The 16,171-nt window shown below is 39.5% G+C and overlaps 2 protein-coding genes and 1 long non-coding RNA gene across 3 annotated transcripts; 1 reads left to right on the top strand and 2 right to left on the bottom strand.

The window, feature by feature from the left end:
- Nucleotides 1-6,759: 6,759 nt before the first annotated feature.
- On the top strand, nucleotides 6,760-7,263 carry LOC108069094 (uncharacterized). Its single transcript, XM_017159045.3, is given in 3 exon segments — nucleotides 6,760-6,798; nucleotides 6,800-6,854; nucleotides 7,165-7,263. Coding segments are annotated over 3 exon segments (174 nt in total). The 3' UTR covers nucleotides 7,245-7,263.
- Nucleotides 7,264-9,237: 1,974 nt separating this feature from the next.
- LOC138912829 (uncharacterized) lies at nucleotides 9,238-11,528 on the bottom strand. The gene is made up of 3 exons (XR_011418384.1): nucleotides 11,225-11,528; nucleotides 10,581-10,757; nucleotides 9,238-10,522 (listed from the first exon to the last, which is right to left on the bottom strand). It is a non-coding gene; the product is annotated as an uncharacterized lncRNA (long non-coding RNA).
- A 2,138-nt stretch (nucleotides 11,529-13,666) lies between these two features.
- On the bottom strand, nucleotides 13,667-15,316 carry LOC108069084 (uncharacterized). Its single transcript, XM_017159035.3, has 3 exons — nucleotides 15,062-15,316; nucleotides 14,832-15,008; nucleotides 13,667-14,772 (listed from the first exon to the last, which is right to left on the bottom strand). Exons 1-3 carry the CDS (start codon nucleotides 15,296-15,298, stop codon nucleotides 14,593-14,595), a joined length of 594 nt encoding a protein of 197 aa, XP_017014524.2. The 5' UTR covers nucleotides 15,299-15,316; the 3' UTR covers nucleotides 13,667-14,592.
- Between the last annotated feature and the right edge of the window lie 855 nt (nucleotides 15,317-16,171).

Genomic DNA, 16,171 nt, shown 5'->3' with positions numbered 1-16,171 from the left:
AAAAATGCGTGCCAAGGAAATAGAAAGTAACCGAAAAGTCTGGAGCTACGGAGAAAGGTTGGGGGCAACACAACATCTACACAGTTTCAATTGGAACCTATCCTTGATGTTGCAAAATCTCCATTTAGATTTATCGATTCGGATTATTGCTCATAAATCGCCTGGGGATTTGGCATCATTGCTATAAAGGCTTTAGTTTCAGTTGAACGATTTTTCAGCCCCCCAGAACAACAAAAACAAGCTGTAAATGCCTTGCTAATTATTTCAAATTTTCATTTTGATTCAGATACGGGCCTCCAGAGAGGCTGTTGCTGCTGTGCCGATGCTGTTGCAGCAATGCTCGGACAATGCCGACAGCAACCTGCCAGCATTGCAGACAGTTCGTCAGCAGCAACACCAATAAATGTGGCAAGATAGGGGATATTGAAAACAAGCCGTTAAATACCCTAGATTTTGTAGATTTCAAGGATTTAAATTTTGGTAAATAGCATAATAATTTGCAACAAATTATAAGAATATTTAAAAATTTACTAAGATTTTCGTAGTGTTTAAACTTCAATTTTGTACTTAAAGGTTATTATCTTAGGATTTAATCTTCATTAAATTGTGACTGAAAAGTAAGTGTACACCTCAAAAATCACTCACTAAAAGTGTATCAAAGCAGCATCAGTTCAGTTGGCCTCATTATGTTTAAGCATATTTCATATGCCAACGGCACAAAACAATAATAAAAGTTGGCTACGTTTTTATTTGGTGGGCTTCTTGTAGCTATTGTAGTTGCTATTGCTGTAGTTGTTGTTGTTGTCATAACTGTGTTTTGTTGTTGTTGTTGTTGCTGTCCGGTGAAAGTAATCAACAGCAGCAACATACACATCAACGACAGCAGCAACATAAGCAGCACGGGAGCAACATTAAGGCGAGGTAAACAAACCAAGAAGCAGAATGAGCTACACTCGCCAAAAAGTCGGAGTCGTTTAATTGTCCAAGCCGAAAGCACACAGACAACAAGATGCGATTATGAAGATTTCTAATTGAAATCCGAGAGAAATTGAAGACTGCGAGGGCGCCGAGGAAGGGGCGAAATTAAATTTCATTAAAAACGTTTGCACAAATAAAATAAATGCTACAGCGGGCAAAAAAAAAAATGGAAAAATAAATGAATAAAGGGGAAAAAAGAAGAGTAGAGAGGAAAACAAAGAGCAAAGGCACGGGCAAAAAGAAACTGAAACGAGGTCAAGCGAGGTCAACTCATTTCATGTACCCAACCCGAACTACTTCATACTCTACTAAATATTTGTATGACGACGACGAGGCGGAGATTCATTTGTGCACGAGTGTATGGGTGAGTATCTGTGTGAGGGGGCCTGGGCTGGTGTTGGTAAATGGCCATTGGAAGTGCAGTTCAGCTTCGGAGCGCCAAGTTTGCCATGCATACTTTGGGTTAAGAGAGGGGGTTAAAGGGGCGTCGGGCAGGGGGTGTGGCCCGACCCGGGCATAAACTAAATCAAACAAAAGCCAAAAGCAGAGTAAAAATGTGGAGCGACGATGGGAGCACTTCAATTGAGTTTTACATAGATTTGTCGCTGTTGTGTTGCTTTTGGAGTAACAATACTCTTCGAAAGGGGACTCAAAACTATTATCCATTTAAGAAATGTAGCCCTCTTATATCAGATCAGAAATCCTGCAATTTTGTTTTAAAATAATATTTATTTTTTCATAAATTATTTTTTTGTTAATATTTTATTTAAAATAAATGTACCTATAAATTAAAATATTTTTATTATAAATTATATTTCCAAATCTAATATATGTAAATCTAAATACATGATCAGGGGAGTAGGCATATGATCTCTTCAAATATAATAATTACAATCAAATCATTTAATAATTACAATTAAATCATTTAATATTACAATTAAATCATTTAATAATTACAATTAAATCATTTATTATTAAACTATTTTTGTTTATTTTACACACTATATATTATATTTGTTAAATATTCTAAAAAATTTGATCCCTAAAATACAAGTTATACTATCAAATATTTTCCCATTTATTCAATAAATAAAAAATGAAGTGTATTTGCCGTTTCGGCTTTCCCCGATTTTCCGCTGGACAGTTGCTGTTGCTTTACTTTTGTTGTTGATTTGATTTCCAACTATTTCTTTTTTTGAGGGCACAGCGATGGCGACAAAATGGACAACAACAAGAGCAACAAACAGAAAAGCAACAGAAACTCGTTCGCTTGTGTTGCTGTTACTGATGTTGATGTTGCTGCGGTGTCAGGGCAGCAGCAACATCGGAGGCAGCAGCAACATCAGAGCCGCAGCAGCAGCAGCAGTCATGACTTGGCAAATGCGCTCGCCAACATTATCGTCTTGACCATCTCGTGAACTTCATTTGCAAGCGTTGAGCGGGGGGTGGGCGCGAAAGGGGGCGGAAAAGCGGGGCAAAAGTGGGCGGGAAAAGGGGGTAATATCGGGTGGGCTGAGGGGTCTTAGGTGGGCAAATATATATTCACAGCACAGCAAGTGTTGCCAACTTTATGGCATTTACAAACACAATTACATTAGCTTCTTTGCGGGCTTCTCCTTTCTTCCCCATCTTCTTTGCCGTTTGGCTTTAGCTTTGCCGTTAGCTTTTCGGAGAAGAAGCAGCTGGAAGTTGTTTGGCGATGATGAGTTAACTGTTGACCAAGTGCGCAACCAATTTGCATTCGTTGGTTGGCAGATCTTGCTAAACGCAAATCCGCGTTGCGGGGCGACTTGAGCTGCGAAAATATATCAATCGGATGGGGAGTTTAGAATCAATTAAAAAAGACATACAGGAATCGGGGAGCTGATATTGATTTACAATAGCATAAATAAGAGGAGTTGAATATCAATAAAACTGAGGAAAAGCTATTGAAAATGTAAGATGGTCAAGTGATTTAATTTATTGCGCTCTTAATAACAAAATGCCTACAATAAGTTATTCTCTTAGTGGGTTTAAATAGTTTGTGATAGTTTGTGAAAGTTAGTTAGTTAACATTAAAAAAAGGCATAAAAACTTGACAAACTAAAATGATAGGCATCTGAAAACAAGTTAAATTTAGTGCGTTAAGTCAATAAAGTGTATGTAGGTACTTAAGATTAATTGAAGATTATGTTTGCTTTAATTGGATATTAATAAATATTTTTATGATATTTTATCAGTTCGTTGATCTTTACCTTGTGCAGGTGCATAAAATTGAGCAATTAATAACTTTGCTGTCCGTATATATTTTATATCGATTTAAATTATTCCAAAATCCGTTTAAATATACTCCAAGACATGCTTACCCTATCACAGAACAATGCTTCTTTGTGTAGTTTATAACTTCATCAGCTCCCTAAATGAAAACTGTGCAAGTTGTATGGTTTCAACTGGTTTATTATTCACCTTTATTATCCCCCAAACGACAGCTGATTCTTCGAGGACCTGCGAGCCCCATTCGGCATCTGAACAATTATTGACACGTGCTCGAGCCTCCACGGCAAACAAAACGAATGTCAAGAGGGGCGACAGGATGGTCGAGGAGCGGAGAATCCAGGAGATCAGAGCGAAGAAAGGAGAGCGAAGAGGGGACTCCCCTTTCTGCCCAGATGCATTTCCGGGCACTTCAGCTGTTGATTCGGGCCTCCGTCGTCCGCCTGCTGTTTTGTTTTGTCGATATTATCTGCAATTAAATACTCAATGCACAATGCATAGAGACAGGACAAAACAAGTAAAAATTTCAATAACTAAAAACGCACATGTCCTCGACAGGACGACCAAAAAAAAGGTAAGAAGGATGATGATGAGCCGGGCAGATGTTAAATGAAATTTTGTGGAGCGCGTCCTGCTGCGTCTCCTGCCTACACACACTCCATTCTTGATCCTCGATTCTTCAGGGGTTGGGATCCTGCCTCTATAAACGTACAGTAATATTCCCCGGCATTATCCCCTAAATGCCGCCTGTCAATCGCGAGGGGAAAAGGAGAGCGAAGAGCGGGAAGAGAGCGAAGCTTCCTGCGCAGTTTGCGGCTCATCAGCGTCACCAGTTTAAGGAGATCTCGATGTTCTGTTATCAGACAACCCCTAAAACAGGACACAAAAGGTCGCGCATGCGCACCTCTCTCTCTCTCTCTGTCTTGTTCTCCTACGTTATCTCTCTCTCCCACACATTGCACTAATTGGTTGCTCTGACACGCGTTATAGGTTTTTGAGTAGGCAACTAAAACACGAAAGGTGAGTATCAAATATTACACTGGAAAAATAAATATAATATATATTTTTTTTCGAAATATAAGTCCCAGTAAATAATATTTATTTCTATAAAAAAGAAGGAATTTAAAATTAGTAATATCACTTATACATTCTTCGGTAAATGGCACTTTATTTTCTCACTGTAATCATCGAACTCCCAACAAGTTTTCTCTCCTTCTGTCGACCTACGCAATAAAGAAACCTTCTCAGTCCCATTTTCTGGCCTTTAACACATTTTCCCATTCTTGGTTTGTTGATTTCCCCTCGAAGAACCCACTAAAAAGGTGCCACAATAGAGGCACAGCGAGAAGAAAGCATTAGAATGGCATTTCTTTCATGAATGGATCGTATTTTCTTTTCTTTCCTTCCTCTGTTCTGTTCTTCTTTCCAGAGAATGTTGGAAAACTTCGGTCGATCGTCGATTGTCGTGTGTAAACAGCGTGCAAAGCGGTCATAAAAATGTGGCCAGCGGCACTCGAGGTCACATGATTAGTGTCACATTAGTTGAAGGAGTCGTGCGAGGGGAATCGAGTAAGCGGGCAAGGTAATGGTCAGCGGAAGGGGTGAATTATGCAGTCGGCTTTATATCAAAAGCTGGAGGAGAGAGACCCATGGAGAGGTTTTTACATACTCGAGTTGTGAAATATATTCCAGCTCTTATTGCTAAAATATGTTGGCAGCAAATTATGAATGCAATAAGGCGAAATAAATTTACACTAATTTGTGTAATGTATTGGAAAGCATAATACATTTTGTTATGTGAACTGAAAATATTTTTTTGGTGATAATGCTTCCTTTTTAAATATTTATAAATATTATTCCCATAATATATAAATGAAATTGCTAAGTAATTTTGTACAAGAATATTAAATTAATAATACTTTAATTATTATAAATTATTAGTTAAAATTATTAATTTACAAATAGCTGATGTCACGATTGTTTCACACACTTTAGCTAGATTAACACCTAAGATTATTAATAGTTTTGTTTAGTCATCCCAATCGGTTATAATTGACCAACTTGATCAGTGAACCAATAAGCTCTCTTCTCCCCTCTTTTATGGTCATAAATGTATGTCAATTATTGTTAAAATACCTCATAAAAGCTGCTCAATATTTTGCCTGGTTAAGCCCAAAACCCTTGATGCGGTTTCAGTTGTTATTGTCGATGTTTTTTATTTTTTTGCCTGGTCCCAGGAAGGAAGGAGCCGTGACAGATGTTAAACCGCATCGGACAGGAACCAGGATCCTGGGCTAAAGTAGGACCTCATTGGCAGCTTGTCGAGTGCAGCACTTCGCTCTCGAGTTGAACCCTTCCGGAGCGGAAGCACAGAACTCAAACCCCCCGAAAACAAAGGGGGTGACACAGCCCATATAATACGACCTCGATTCGAAAGTGATCGCTGGCTTTCCCAGCGAGCTAATCAATCGAACGAATGTCTTCCGAATCAAGCCACAAATAAATTGAGAACAACGGCGCTGAAGAAGCGGAAAAAAGAAAGGCCACCGAAAAACAAGTTAGAAATCTTTTTTGTTTTCCATTTATTTCTCCTCTTTTTTGTTGATTTTTTTTTGTTTTTCAGTTGCAGCGACGTCGACGACGCATCATTAAAATATTTTCCACTCTTTGGTTGGCTGTTTGGTGTTAAATCAAAAACCACTTGAACGAAATAAAATCTTTCTCACAGTCCGCGGTCGCACAATGGCCAAATGGTATGGTATTGTATGGCATGGTATGGTATGGGGGGACAAACAAATTATGAGAACGTTCGGGATCAAGACGAGAAGAATGTTTTCTTTTTCTGGTTTCTTCGGTGGGTTCAGCTCAGTTCTTTTGGTCTCTTTTGTTGTCCGACGATGTCGTTGTTGTTAAATTGATGACAACAACATCAGAAATGCTGAAGCGTGCGCTTCAAAAATGTATCTGCATAGTCGCCGGAGATACAAAAGCGAACGCCGAGATACATTTCGGTGTGCTGACCGTTTTGCGTATCCGTGACGATTTCTCGTTTACCTGTGCGACACAGACCCAAAAAAGCAGACAATAAATCAATAATCAAGCCGCCGAACGAGAGAGAGCAGTCGGATGGATGGACGGATGGATGGATGGCTGGATGGACGGATTGGTTTGGAATCGACTCGGATCGAAAGGCGAGTCTGGGGCCTTATCATCATTATTCAAAGCGAGCCACCAACGCCGCCGACACCGCCACCGCCGACACATAGAAATGGGAATAGAAAAATAATAATAATAACGAGAACAACAAACAGAGACCGAGGGAAAACAAAACAGAACCAAATCGAACAAAACGAGTTCCTAGAGTTTCTAAAAAGCCATAAAACGACGACGAGTTTTGATTTGATTTTCGAGATCCAATCGACTGGCATAGAACACATGTACGGGTATGTAAAAAATACATTTCAATTCACACTCAGTCCAGCGGTCCGGGATCCATTAAAAAAAACCCCCCAGACGAACCATCCGAAAATGCGTGGATGCTGTGGGAGAGAGCCGACCAGAACATATGTATATTCTGGACACAGACCTCGACAGAGGCAGCAACTCGTCATCGGTTATATCAGGTTCGGGGTTTTAGGACCACAGAAAGAGAAAATTTCTGATTATTTTTTAAGTTAAGTTGGTAAATATTAATTGAAAGATAATACCAAAATTTTAAATGTTAAAAATATATTTTTAGAACTGATTTTGAACTTATATTGGTTATTAAAATGTCCATATATTTTTCTTAAAAATTTAAATAAAATTGTTAATATGAAATAAGATTAATAAATACCCATTAAATTATAACAAAAATGTGTTATTTATTTAAAAAATACTGTGAAACAGTTAAAATAATATTTAGAATTTGGTTTTACTCGACTTTTCTCGCAGTGCAGGAGGAAAGAGCAGTGCGACAGAGTCCAGTGGCAACCCACGCCTGCGTTATGATTTTGTGGCCATTTTATAACTAACAACATTCCAGCGGCGCCGACAACTGAGCCAGAGTCCCCAGTTCAGTTCTCCATCGAGAGTTCCCATCCCAGTTTTAAGACCCTGTCCACGGGGCCACACACATCGATGGTTTAGCCGATGACGATGATGATGACCGCTCTTTGCCCCAGGAAGGAGAAGGAGTTGGGGCGAAGTGCACTGGAAACGCCGTCTGGTGACAGAAGCGGCAACGGGAGCAGAATCAACCGCTCGAGGAGGAGGATGTGAAGGACCGGATGACCGATCGAAACCTGTTGGGGTGATGTGATGCCAAAGGACGGAAACCCATTCCGATTCCAACTAACTTAGCCGTTCTTATACCCTTGCAGAATGCTTTATATTTTTTGCCAGGAAATAAATGGGCTTAAAAAAACCGCAATTCTAATTAATTTGGTATGAAACCCTTGGAGTTTAAAAGCCTATTCATTGATTTTTATTTTCTAATTTTATTCTGAAAAATTATCGTATTTTCTTTATATATTATGCATGCTCCTTCTTATAAAGGTTCTCATCATAAGGCAACCCTTCTTTCAATAAGAAACCCATAAAACGAAAATAAATATTTTAAGAAGTCATAAAACGTCTTATAATTAGGCAAATTATTGCGAAGAGTTTATTTATATTACGTTGTGAAATGACTGAGATAAAGACCTTCCGATAAGCTGCCCCGGTGCAAAAGCGAAAGATAAACTCTTGGGATCGGATTGGATCGTTCGTTTTGTACATAATTTAGGAGCTTATCAAAATTGGATTTTTATCGCCATTCCGAGAGCAGCGAGATAAAGTTTCATGTTCGCGCGACGAGTATTTGCAAATTGGTCTTTGCTTCGATAGGCGGGGAGTAGTATCTGCGTATCTGAGTGTCTGAGCAGAACATTTCCTTGAACTACCGCTAGAAGATACATATCTATCTACAGATAGTCTGCGCCCCACATTCCACACGTGGCCCTTCCGCTTATCACCGCTGCACTAGATACAATTTGTATCTGTATCTGCGGTCGACTTTGCTTTTGCTTTATGGCCTGTTTCCAATTGTCTGCAGGTCCGCACATCGGCTCACATGTTTTGTATAATTATCGTGGTTAATGTCTCCGCGCTGGCTGGCTGATAAAACATTTTATCAGTTTCGGTTTTCTTGTTTTTTTTATTTTTCTTTCTGTGCCCCGTACTCTTTCGCTTTGTTTCGAGCGAGCTGTGCTGTTTGCCTTTTAATTAAGTTGAACAAAAAATATTGTCAACGCATTCTTTAACTTAGCAACAATTTCAGGTGGTTTGACCTTGAGTCGGGCAACGGCAAGTAATAGCAAAACGCGATCAGTCCAAGAGATACAGTGTATCTGCAAATCAACTTTCAACGCAGCTCTCCGACTGAAAATGAAAGTCGGAATATTTTGCAAACAAAAATTTTGTTATAATGGCCTCAAACTGCAGCGCGGCTCAAACAAAGTTATTACGGCCTAAGCTTTGTTTGCCTTTCTGGCTCATGGCAAAAAACCCACATGACCAGATCGGCCCCAGATTTGCCCCAGCATCAGTTTTTTTAGCCTCAGCATTAGCCCCCAACCACATGGCCAAATTGCAGACTTGCCGGCCAGGAGTTGCCCAATCTCGGCTAAGATGCTGCATAATTAGCTATAATTTGTGAGCCAGCGAAGTGAAAGTCCAGGCTGAACCCCAGATGGGATCATCTATCGGCCGGCTTCATCTCGGCCTCATCTGCAAACGGACGAGTTGCCGTAGTTGGATGTCAAAGGAGCAACTCCAAATTGCCGGACATGCAGATGAGACATTTTCGGGGGTCATAACTGGATATCTTAAATATTTCCTTATTTGCATTGGTAAATTGCTGAAGACAAATTGTTGGGGGATATGTATTTACTAAAGTTCATTTTTTACCGCAAAAATTTGTATATATTTAAATTATATAAAATTTAATAGATTTATTATATAATTATTTTATAAATATTTTTGCCTTACATTTTTTGTGTGTAACACATTCATTTTATTTTTTTAGGGCCAATGATTAATTTATTCGTTTTTTACAAATTATAAAATGGTTTTGATTAATATTCTAATGTTTTCAAATTAGTTGTACCCAAATTAGGAACATATTTACCTTAAACCTTTTTTAATTATTGTTTTCTAATTGTAAATATATTCGTTCTATTTGCTTTTCAATATTATTTATTGTTTTAAGCAAGTTGAGTTCCAATATTGTTTTCCTAACCCATTAAAAAAGATATTATACGACCCGTAGACCGAGAAAAAGTGAGTGATAAACGATGTCAAGCTCAGATTTTATTGGACTCTTCCAGACCTTTCCCCCGAACACCGAGTCACTGGCTTCGGGCCGTCATCAAAAGCCGCATCATTATGATCATTGTCATCGTGGTGATCATTAGAGTGGCCCAGAAGAATGCATTTGCATTTGGCCGGCATCAACAGCTCCATTTCCATTTCCCCAGTCACATCCACAACCATTTTCAGCTCGTGATCGCGGTGCGTCTTACTGCCTTTGTGTGTCAGTTGCATTTACAGCTACGACAAAAAAAAAAGCATTTCGAGGCTTTTCATCTCTATTTTATGATCCAGCTAACGGTTTCGGGGCATTTCCCGATGATGAAAACTCTTTCTTCGCCATACAAAGTCGCCTGTTCTGTTCTGTATTTTCTTTTTAAGAGGGGCCTAGCAGACATGTGACTCTGTTTTAAGTACAACAATAAATCGAGACTTAAAGAGCGGAGGGTTGGCGGGATGACGGAGCCAAGGGGAAAACCACCACCCACGTAACGGCCGAAGACAACTTCATAATTCACTCAAAGAAGTATTTTTCCTTTGCCTTGCCTAGTACCCCGGCTTCAATCTCAATCTCGGCCTACGGATGAATCCCAAAGTACATAAGTAGGTGGCGGGCTATCCACGAGATACTTGGTGCGTATAGGAATTGTGCTCAATTTCCACAGACGCACACTGTGACAATCGGGGGGCCTTATCAACACAGAAGCATCATCTTGCACAGCATGCTTTTATCTCTCTCTCAGTTTGAGTCGTTTGAGAACAGGCGTTCAGAAATGGCCAGCAGCTCACTCCACTCACAGAAATCGGGGGCTACGAATTGGATTGGAGGCGTTTCGTCTATATATATTTTCGCTGGAAGCGCACCACTCGGGTTCTCTCGTCTCGTCTCTCTGTTCTGGGTTCTCGGTGCTCGGTTTTGGGTTTTCGGTTCTGGGTTCTCACGGGGCGAGATGTGCGAAAACTGGAAATGGAGGAGCTGAGTTGCAGAACACAAAAGCCACAGGGAAACCCAAACTCACACACGCACACCAAATCCAAAGGAAGTCCAGGAATGAGGCTGAGATTCAGGGGACGCCGGCACGAGGAGGGCAGTTAGCTCAGAGACAAGCGCAAATGAATCGAAATGAGGCGAAATGCAGTCGCAGAAACAGCAGCTGAAGCAGAAGCTCGCACAGGGAAAACTCCTTGGGCAAAACCTGAAAAACAACAGACATGGTAAGGAAAATATTCAAGCCTCCTTGTAAAATATAATTGAGCCATATTGAAAAAATGTGAAAAAGTTAGTCGTGTTAAAATGTTAATCATTTGGATACCCTTTATTTTAATTTTTTTATAATTGCATTTCATTAAGTTGTCGAAATCAATCCTTCAACTACTTTTACTACTACTTTCCGTTAATGATAAAAGTATTTTAAAAAGTAATCATCAAATCAACTTAATCATTTAAGATAGCTAATACGGAAATAGTGAAAAATAACTAATAATAAAATGTATTAAATTGTATAACATGGTTATACTTTAATTGGTTAATTACTTAACAAGTAATTAATCCCTTGGAAATGATTTATTTTGCTAAGCTTTTTTAAACTCATTTCTGATATTGTGTTCTTCTAAACGTGAAATCGATGAAATCGAAATCTTATGGTTGATGATAATAAAGTACATTTATTTTCCAGAACTTTCCCCTCTAGATGTTCCACCCTACTAAGGGTCCACTGTATATAAATCTACTGTCAGAACATCGGGCCTCTGTGTCTCTGTCCCCATATCTGTTTCTCTGGTGCTGTTTCGGTGCTCGGTTTTTAGTCTCGGCCACTTGGCAGCTGTGTGCGCGAACTGAGTTTCGCTGGGTTGAGTGTGAGCAGCTTAAAAAGCAACGGCTGCCACTGCTGCCCCTCCTCGAATGGCCCCTTTCCCCAATTACTTTCCTCTTTATTTCTGGAGAGAAGCTTCTAATGCATCGGGGCTGGCGTAATAAGCGCAGTTTTTGTTTGAAAAAAATCACGACAAACAGAGAGGGGCAAACTGGGAAAGCGAGGGGTTGAAGATTGCACTCTGGGAATATATAAGTATATAGAGAAGCGTCTATGTGTCTGTGTCTGTATATCTGATGGAGAATCATTCAAATTCGTCGAGTTTTCTTTGGGAGCAAAGTTTTCTCTGCAACTCAGTGACAATGAAGCCATCCTGGAACCCTCCAAGAACCAAGTTTTCGAGGGGATTTGGGGGGCCTGCTACTTTATCGTGAAAACCCAAAGTATGCACTTAACACAGTTTTATCAACTCTGCTGCTCAGCATCTCTGTCGCTCTTTCTCCGGCTGAGAATATCGCTCATTTTCAATAAAAATAGCTTAAAATTGTAACAGGCGAACAGCGGAGAAAAGAGTGCGAATTCTGTGGAGAAGAGGGGGAGACGAGGAGGCAAGTGGCAAATGATGATGCTTGGAAGAGAGCGAAGCTCTTCCCGGCTTTGATTTTAGTTTTAGTTTGAGGGGAAGTGCAACGCCGACTTGAATTTTTTTTTGTGTGCCGAACTTTATTCTGCTAAGAGAGGCGTTGCACTGGTAAAAATTTGCCTTTGGTTTTTATCGACTTCTGGACTTGTAGAATTCCTAAAACTTATATTAAAATTCAAAAATATCAAAAGAAATAAATATATTTAATTACAACGTTTTCGATTAGACCTTCTTTTATAATCCTTTTTTTATATTTAAGTGTCTTGCTTCTTTAAAGACAGTCTTTAAATATTTTTTTAAGTCCTACAAATAAAAACATGTTTTTTTTACGTATAGATATTATTAGGGTAATGTAATAATTAATTCCAGCCTTTTTTCTCAGTGTACCCCATCCCTTAATCGCCTAGAGAATGCAGAGAACTTTGCGACTGGCACTTGCTGCTGCTTTCCTGCTTTCGCGAGCGCCGCAGATGCAGATGCAGCAACATCAGCAGTGGCAGAGTAGCAACATCGCAGCAGCAGCAGCAAAAGTAGCAGCAGCAATTCGCATCTTCTGCTGGCACGTTTTTACTTCCGGTTCGTGACACTCGAGGGGCGGAGGGGGAGGGCGGACCTTCGACGGGGAGAGGGAGGAAGCGAATTCCGATCCCAGTCGAGTGGTTTGTTTGGCTGCTGCATTTTTTGGAGCGCTGCCTTTGTTGTTGTCGCTGCACGTTTGCGGTCGTTGGCATCAGTCTCATTGCATTTGTTTTTCCATCTCGTTCTGAAGTAACAGCGGATGCTGCTGCTCTCCCCCTTCTTGCAGCAAATCAGCATCTTGGTGGCATCTGTAGGTGGAGCTGTTGCAGCAGCATCAGTAAGCCGTAAGCAGCTGTCAGTGGCTGAGGATGCTTACCACACTCCGCTGGGTCGTTTCAATGGCGTTTTGCAACCGAAAGTGTTGCCCATCGGATTCTAGATGGCAGATTAAGTGAGGTTTTTGTACAGTACAAAAGGAATAAATTCTAATAATTTAAAAAAATTTAGCTTTTTTAAATACAGTTTCCACGCAAGCTAATTTTTCAAAAAGTAATAAAAATAAATGTTCAGATCAAATACGACTAAAACTAATTGTCAGCTTGGTCTAAAACTTTAATTTATACTATCCTGTCTTATTTCAAATCCATGAATCTTAATTTTCGTACTTGCCATTTTCATTCTAGCCTTCTAGTCGTATACGCAATGATTACGACACGTCTTAACTTTACTATTCGAGTGCCTGATTAATTGGCAACAAGTGTTTGACTCCTGTCCTGAGTGATTGGCTGAGAAAAGGTCTCGATTCTCACCTCAACGCAACTCCGCAAGTGCTGATCGTGTTGTTGAACATGGCGTATGCGCAATGTGCTTCTCCCTGCCTCGACTTCCAGTTCTTTTGCGAGCCAAAAGCGGTGAGGCCAAAACAACATAATTAAGTATTTATTTATTTACGATTTTGGGCAACAACTACTACAGCGATTTGAATGCAACAACTTTGGTGCATTGGCGCTTTGCAGCTTCAATTTCAATCAAACAAAAAACCTCTTAGCGAGTTACAAAAACAGTGACGAATGCACCTCTAGTATACCAATTTTGTATATAAAAAAAAGCAAGTAAAATTACGAAAAATTACTTTAAATTCGAGATATAAATACATTTTTTTTTATATAGTTACATTTTGTTATGCATTATAAAAACATTTCTATCCTTTCCTTAAAAAAAATTGTTTAAAAAAAATGTACGATGACTTCATTTGCAATTCTATATTCCTTTTACAATTGTTAAACTTTTCGGTAGGATGTTAGCTATAATAACACAGGTCGACAAAATCAAGACATTTTCTTGGCCCAAGAATAAACGCAACAAAACCTGAAAGAATTTTAGCTTTAGATTACTACCTCATACTTGGAAACTTTCCACCACGTCGAAGTTTTTAGAAATCCGTGGTCAAAGTTCCAAATTTTCGATTTTTAGGCACTTTTTGTGGCTTTCTATTAAGAAAACCTTTTGTAGACCAGAGCCCCAATTTAGCGGAAGTGGTACCTTAAACCTTTAACTTCAAGAGTGTCCAATTGCAAAGCTGGGCGACCTCTATATCTTTAGCTACAATGAATTTTACAGAAGTACTTTTGGTCACTTTTTTTCATCTATAGTAGCCTGATATTTTCCTTGTTGAACTGAGACCCGTACACATACAATACATTAAAAATATCAGGTTACTATAGATGAAAAAACCTGCCAAAAAGTACTTCAGTAAAATCCATTGTAGCTAAAGAAGTAGAGGTCGCCCAACTTTGTGATTGGACAATCTTGAAGTTAAAGGTTCAAAGTACCATTTCCGCTAAATTGTGGCTCTGGGCTACGAAGGGTTTTCTTACTATTAAGTAGCGAAAAGTGCCTAAAAATCGAAAATTTGGAACTTTGACAACGGATTTCTCAAAACTTCGACGTGATGAAAAGTTTCCAAGTATGAGGTAGTAATGTACAGCTAAAATCCTTTCAGGTTTGGTAGCTTTTATTCTTGGGCTTTTTTTTTGTCGACCAGTGTAATTATAATTATTTCCTGATCTTCTCAATTTCGCCTCTGACCTCGAAGCACACAGAATACGGACGCTTAATGTTGTTCTCGTCGAATGGTTCAAATGTGATCACAAGCTTATAGCGACCACGAAAAGGAGGGCCAATGACGTTATCGAAACGCAAGTTAAAGGTGAAAGGAGTATATACCAGAACGGTCTAAAATAGGTAAGGTGTTTATAAAGCGGAGTTACAGTACACGTTTGAGCAAACCGCACATCTTTCGTGGCAATGCACTTCTCTCTCATCTCCTCGCGGTTCGCAAAGTATTGAAACCAATATTTGAACCAATATTGGTTCTTGTTGAACATCACAGAGCAAAAGTCCGGAGCGTGCATGTTAATAGCCGTTGGCTGCCAGGTACCACGGTCATATTGCATCAAATTCACCCTGGCCTGCAAATGAATTCGGTTAAAATCCAAGGCTCTCTTAGATGAGCTGAATTTACAGATATCCGATCGGTGGGCGCAATATTCCAGACGGTGGTCACATTTCCCGACAAGTGAAGGCCATCTTCGTCCATCTCGACCAATGCATTGTCCATATTGTAGGCTTCACGTAAACCCATCGATCCGGGAGGGCCGTCGATACACGGCACATATAAATCCGGATCGAGATGCAGTATGTAGTCCGTGGCCAAAATACTGTTCACGATCACAGCGAGAATGGTAAAGGTTCTGAACATTTTGCATGCCTCGGATCGTTGATCCGACCTTATATAGTGAAATGGCAACACATGGAACTAATGAACTTAATTACGGATTTACATTACAATCCGCCTTATCCCAAATGTCATCAAGAAACATCTGACACACACGATTATTATAAAATCAATAGTATCTTCTTTTGAAACATTTTTAATACCCAGTACTCACACGCAAGAGGTTTTTTAGTTTGTGGCAGGAATGTTTAATTTATTTTAGTTATAGAGAACACTTAATTTGAAAAAATCACGTTTATCTAATTTACTTATACAAAAATGTTACTTATTTTTCTGTTATAGGTATTTAACTTTGTAGCTTGCCATTTAAAAACCAATTTAAAAATGAATAACTTTGTATTACAATTTGATATAATTCAGGACTACAATTTTCCATGCATTAATTTTTCTCATTTATGAGCATTTATTAAAACCAAAACCATTGGATATAACTCAAAATTCGTTACTACGTAGACGGGCGTTCATAGTGATTTCAGCTTCGACTGTGTTGCCACAATTGCTCATTTTGCTGGCTGCTTTGTGGCAACCTTGTGCTAAATTTTCCAAAACGTTGAGCCTCGTCGCCGTCGTCAGCCACCAAAAAGTACGAAATACAAAACACAAAATCGAAAAGACGAAAACCGAAACCGACAAAAAAACAACCAAAAACTCTAAAAAACAGAAAAGAAAAACAAACTATGTTGCAACTCTTTGCCGGGCAGCAGCAGCAGCAGCAGCAACAATTGAAGCTGGCGATAAATGTCAGTCAAAGCTCCGGCCACGCCCCCTCCCCCATGCCGCCCCCCTCGATTGGCTGACGCATAACTGAAAAGGCAGCGGCACAGTCACAGCTAGATT

The sequence above is a fragment of the Drosophila takahashii genome, chromosome 3L, assembly GCF_030179915.1.
Source record: "Drosophila takahashii strain IR98-3 E-12201 chromosome 3L, DtakHiC1v2, whole genome shotgun sequence".
NCBI lineage: Eukaryota > Metazoa > Arthropoda > Insecta > Diptera > Drosophilidae > Drosophila > Drosophila takahashii.
Note: the sequence above shows the minus strand (reverse complement) of the source record. Positions and strands in the feature narration are given on the sequence as shown.

Excerpts from the sequence above, each read along its gene's own strand:
- LOC108069084 (XM_017159035.3), bottom strand. The coding sequence starts at position 15,298 with ATGTTCAGAACCTTTACCATTCTCGCTGTGATCGTGAACAGTATTTTG. Across the intron at positions 15,009-15,061 it reads CGCCCACCGATCGGATATCT|GCCAGGGTGAATTTGATGCA; the intron begins GTAAATTCAGCT and ends ATTCATTTGCAG. Across the intron at positions 14,773-14,831 it reads AGTGCATTGCCACGAAAGAT|ACCGTTCTGGTATATACTCC; the intron begins GTGCGGTTTGCT and ends TACCTATTTTAG.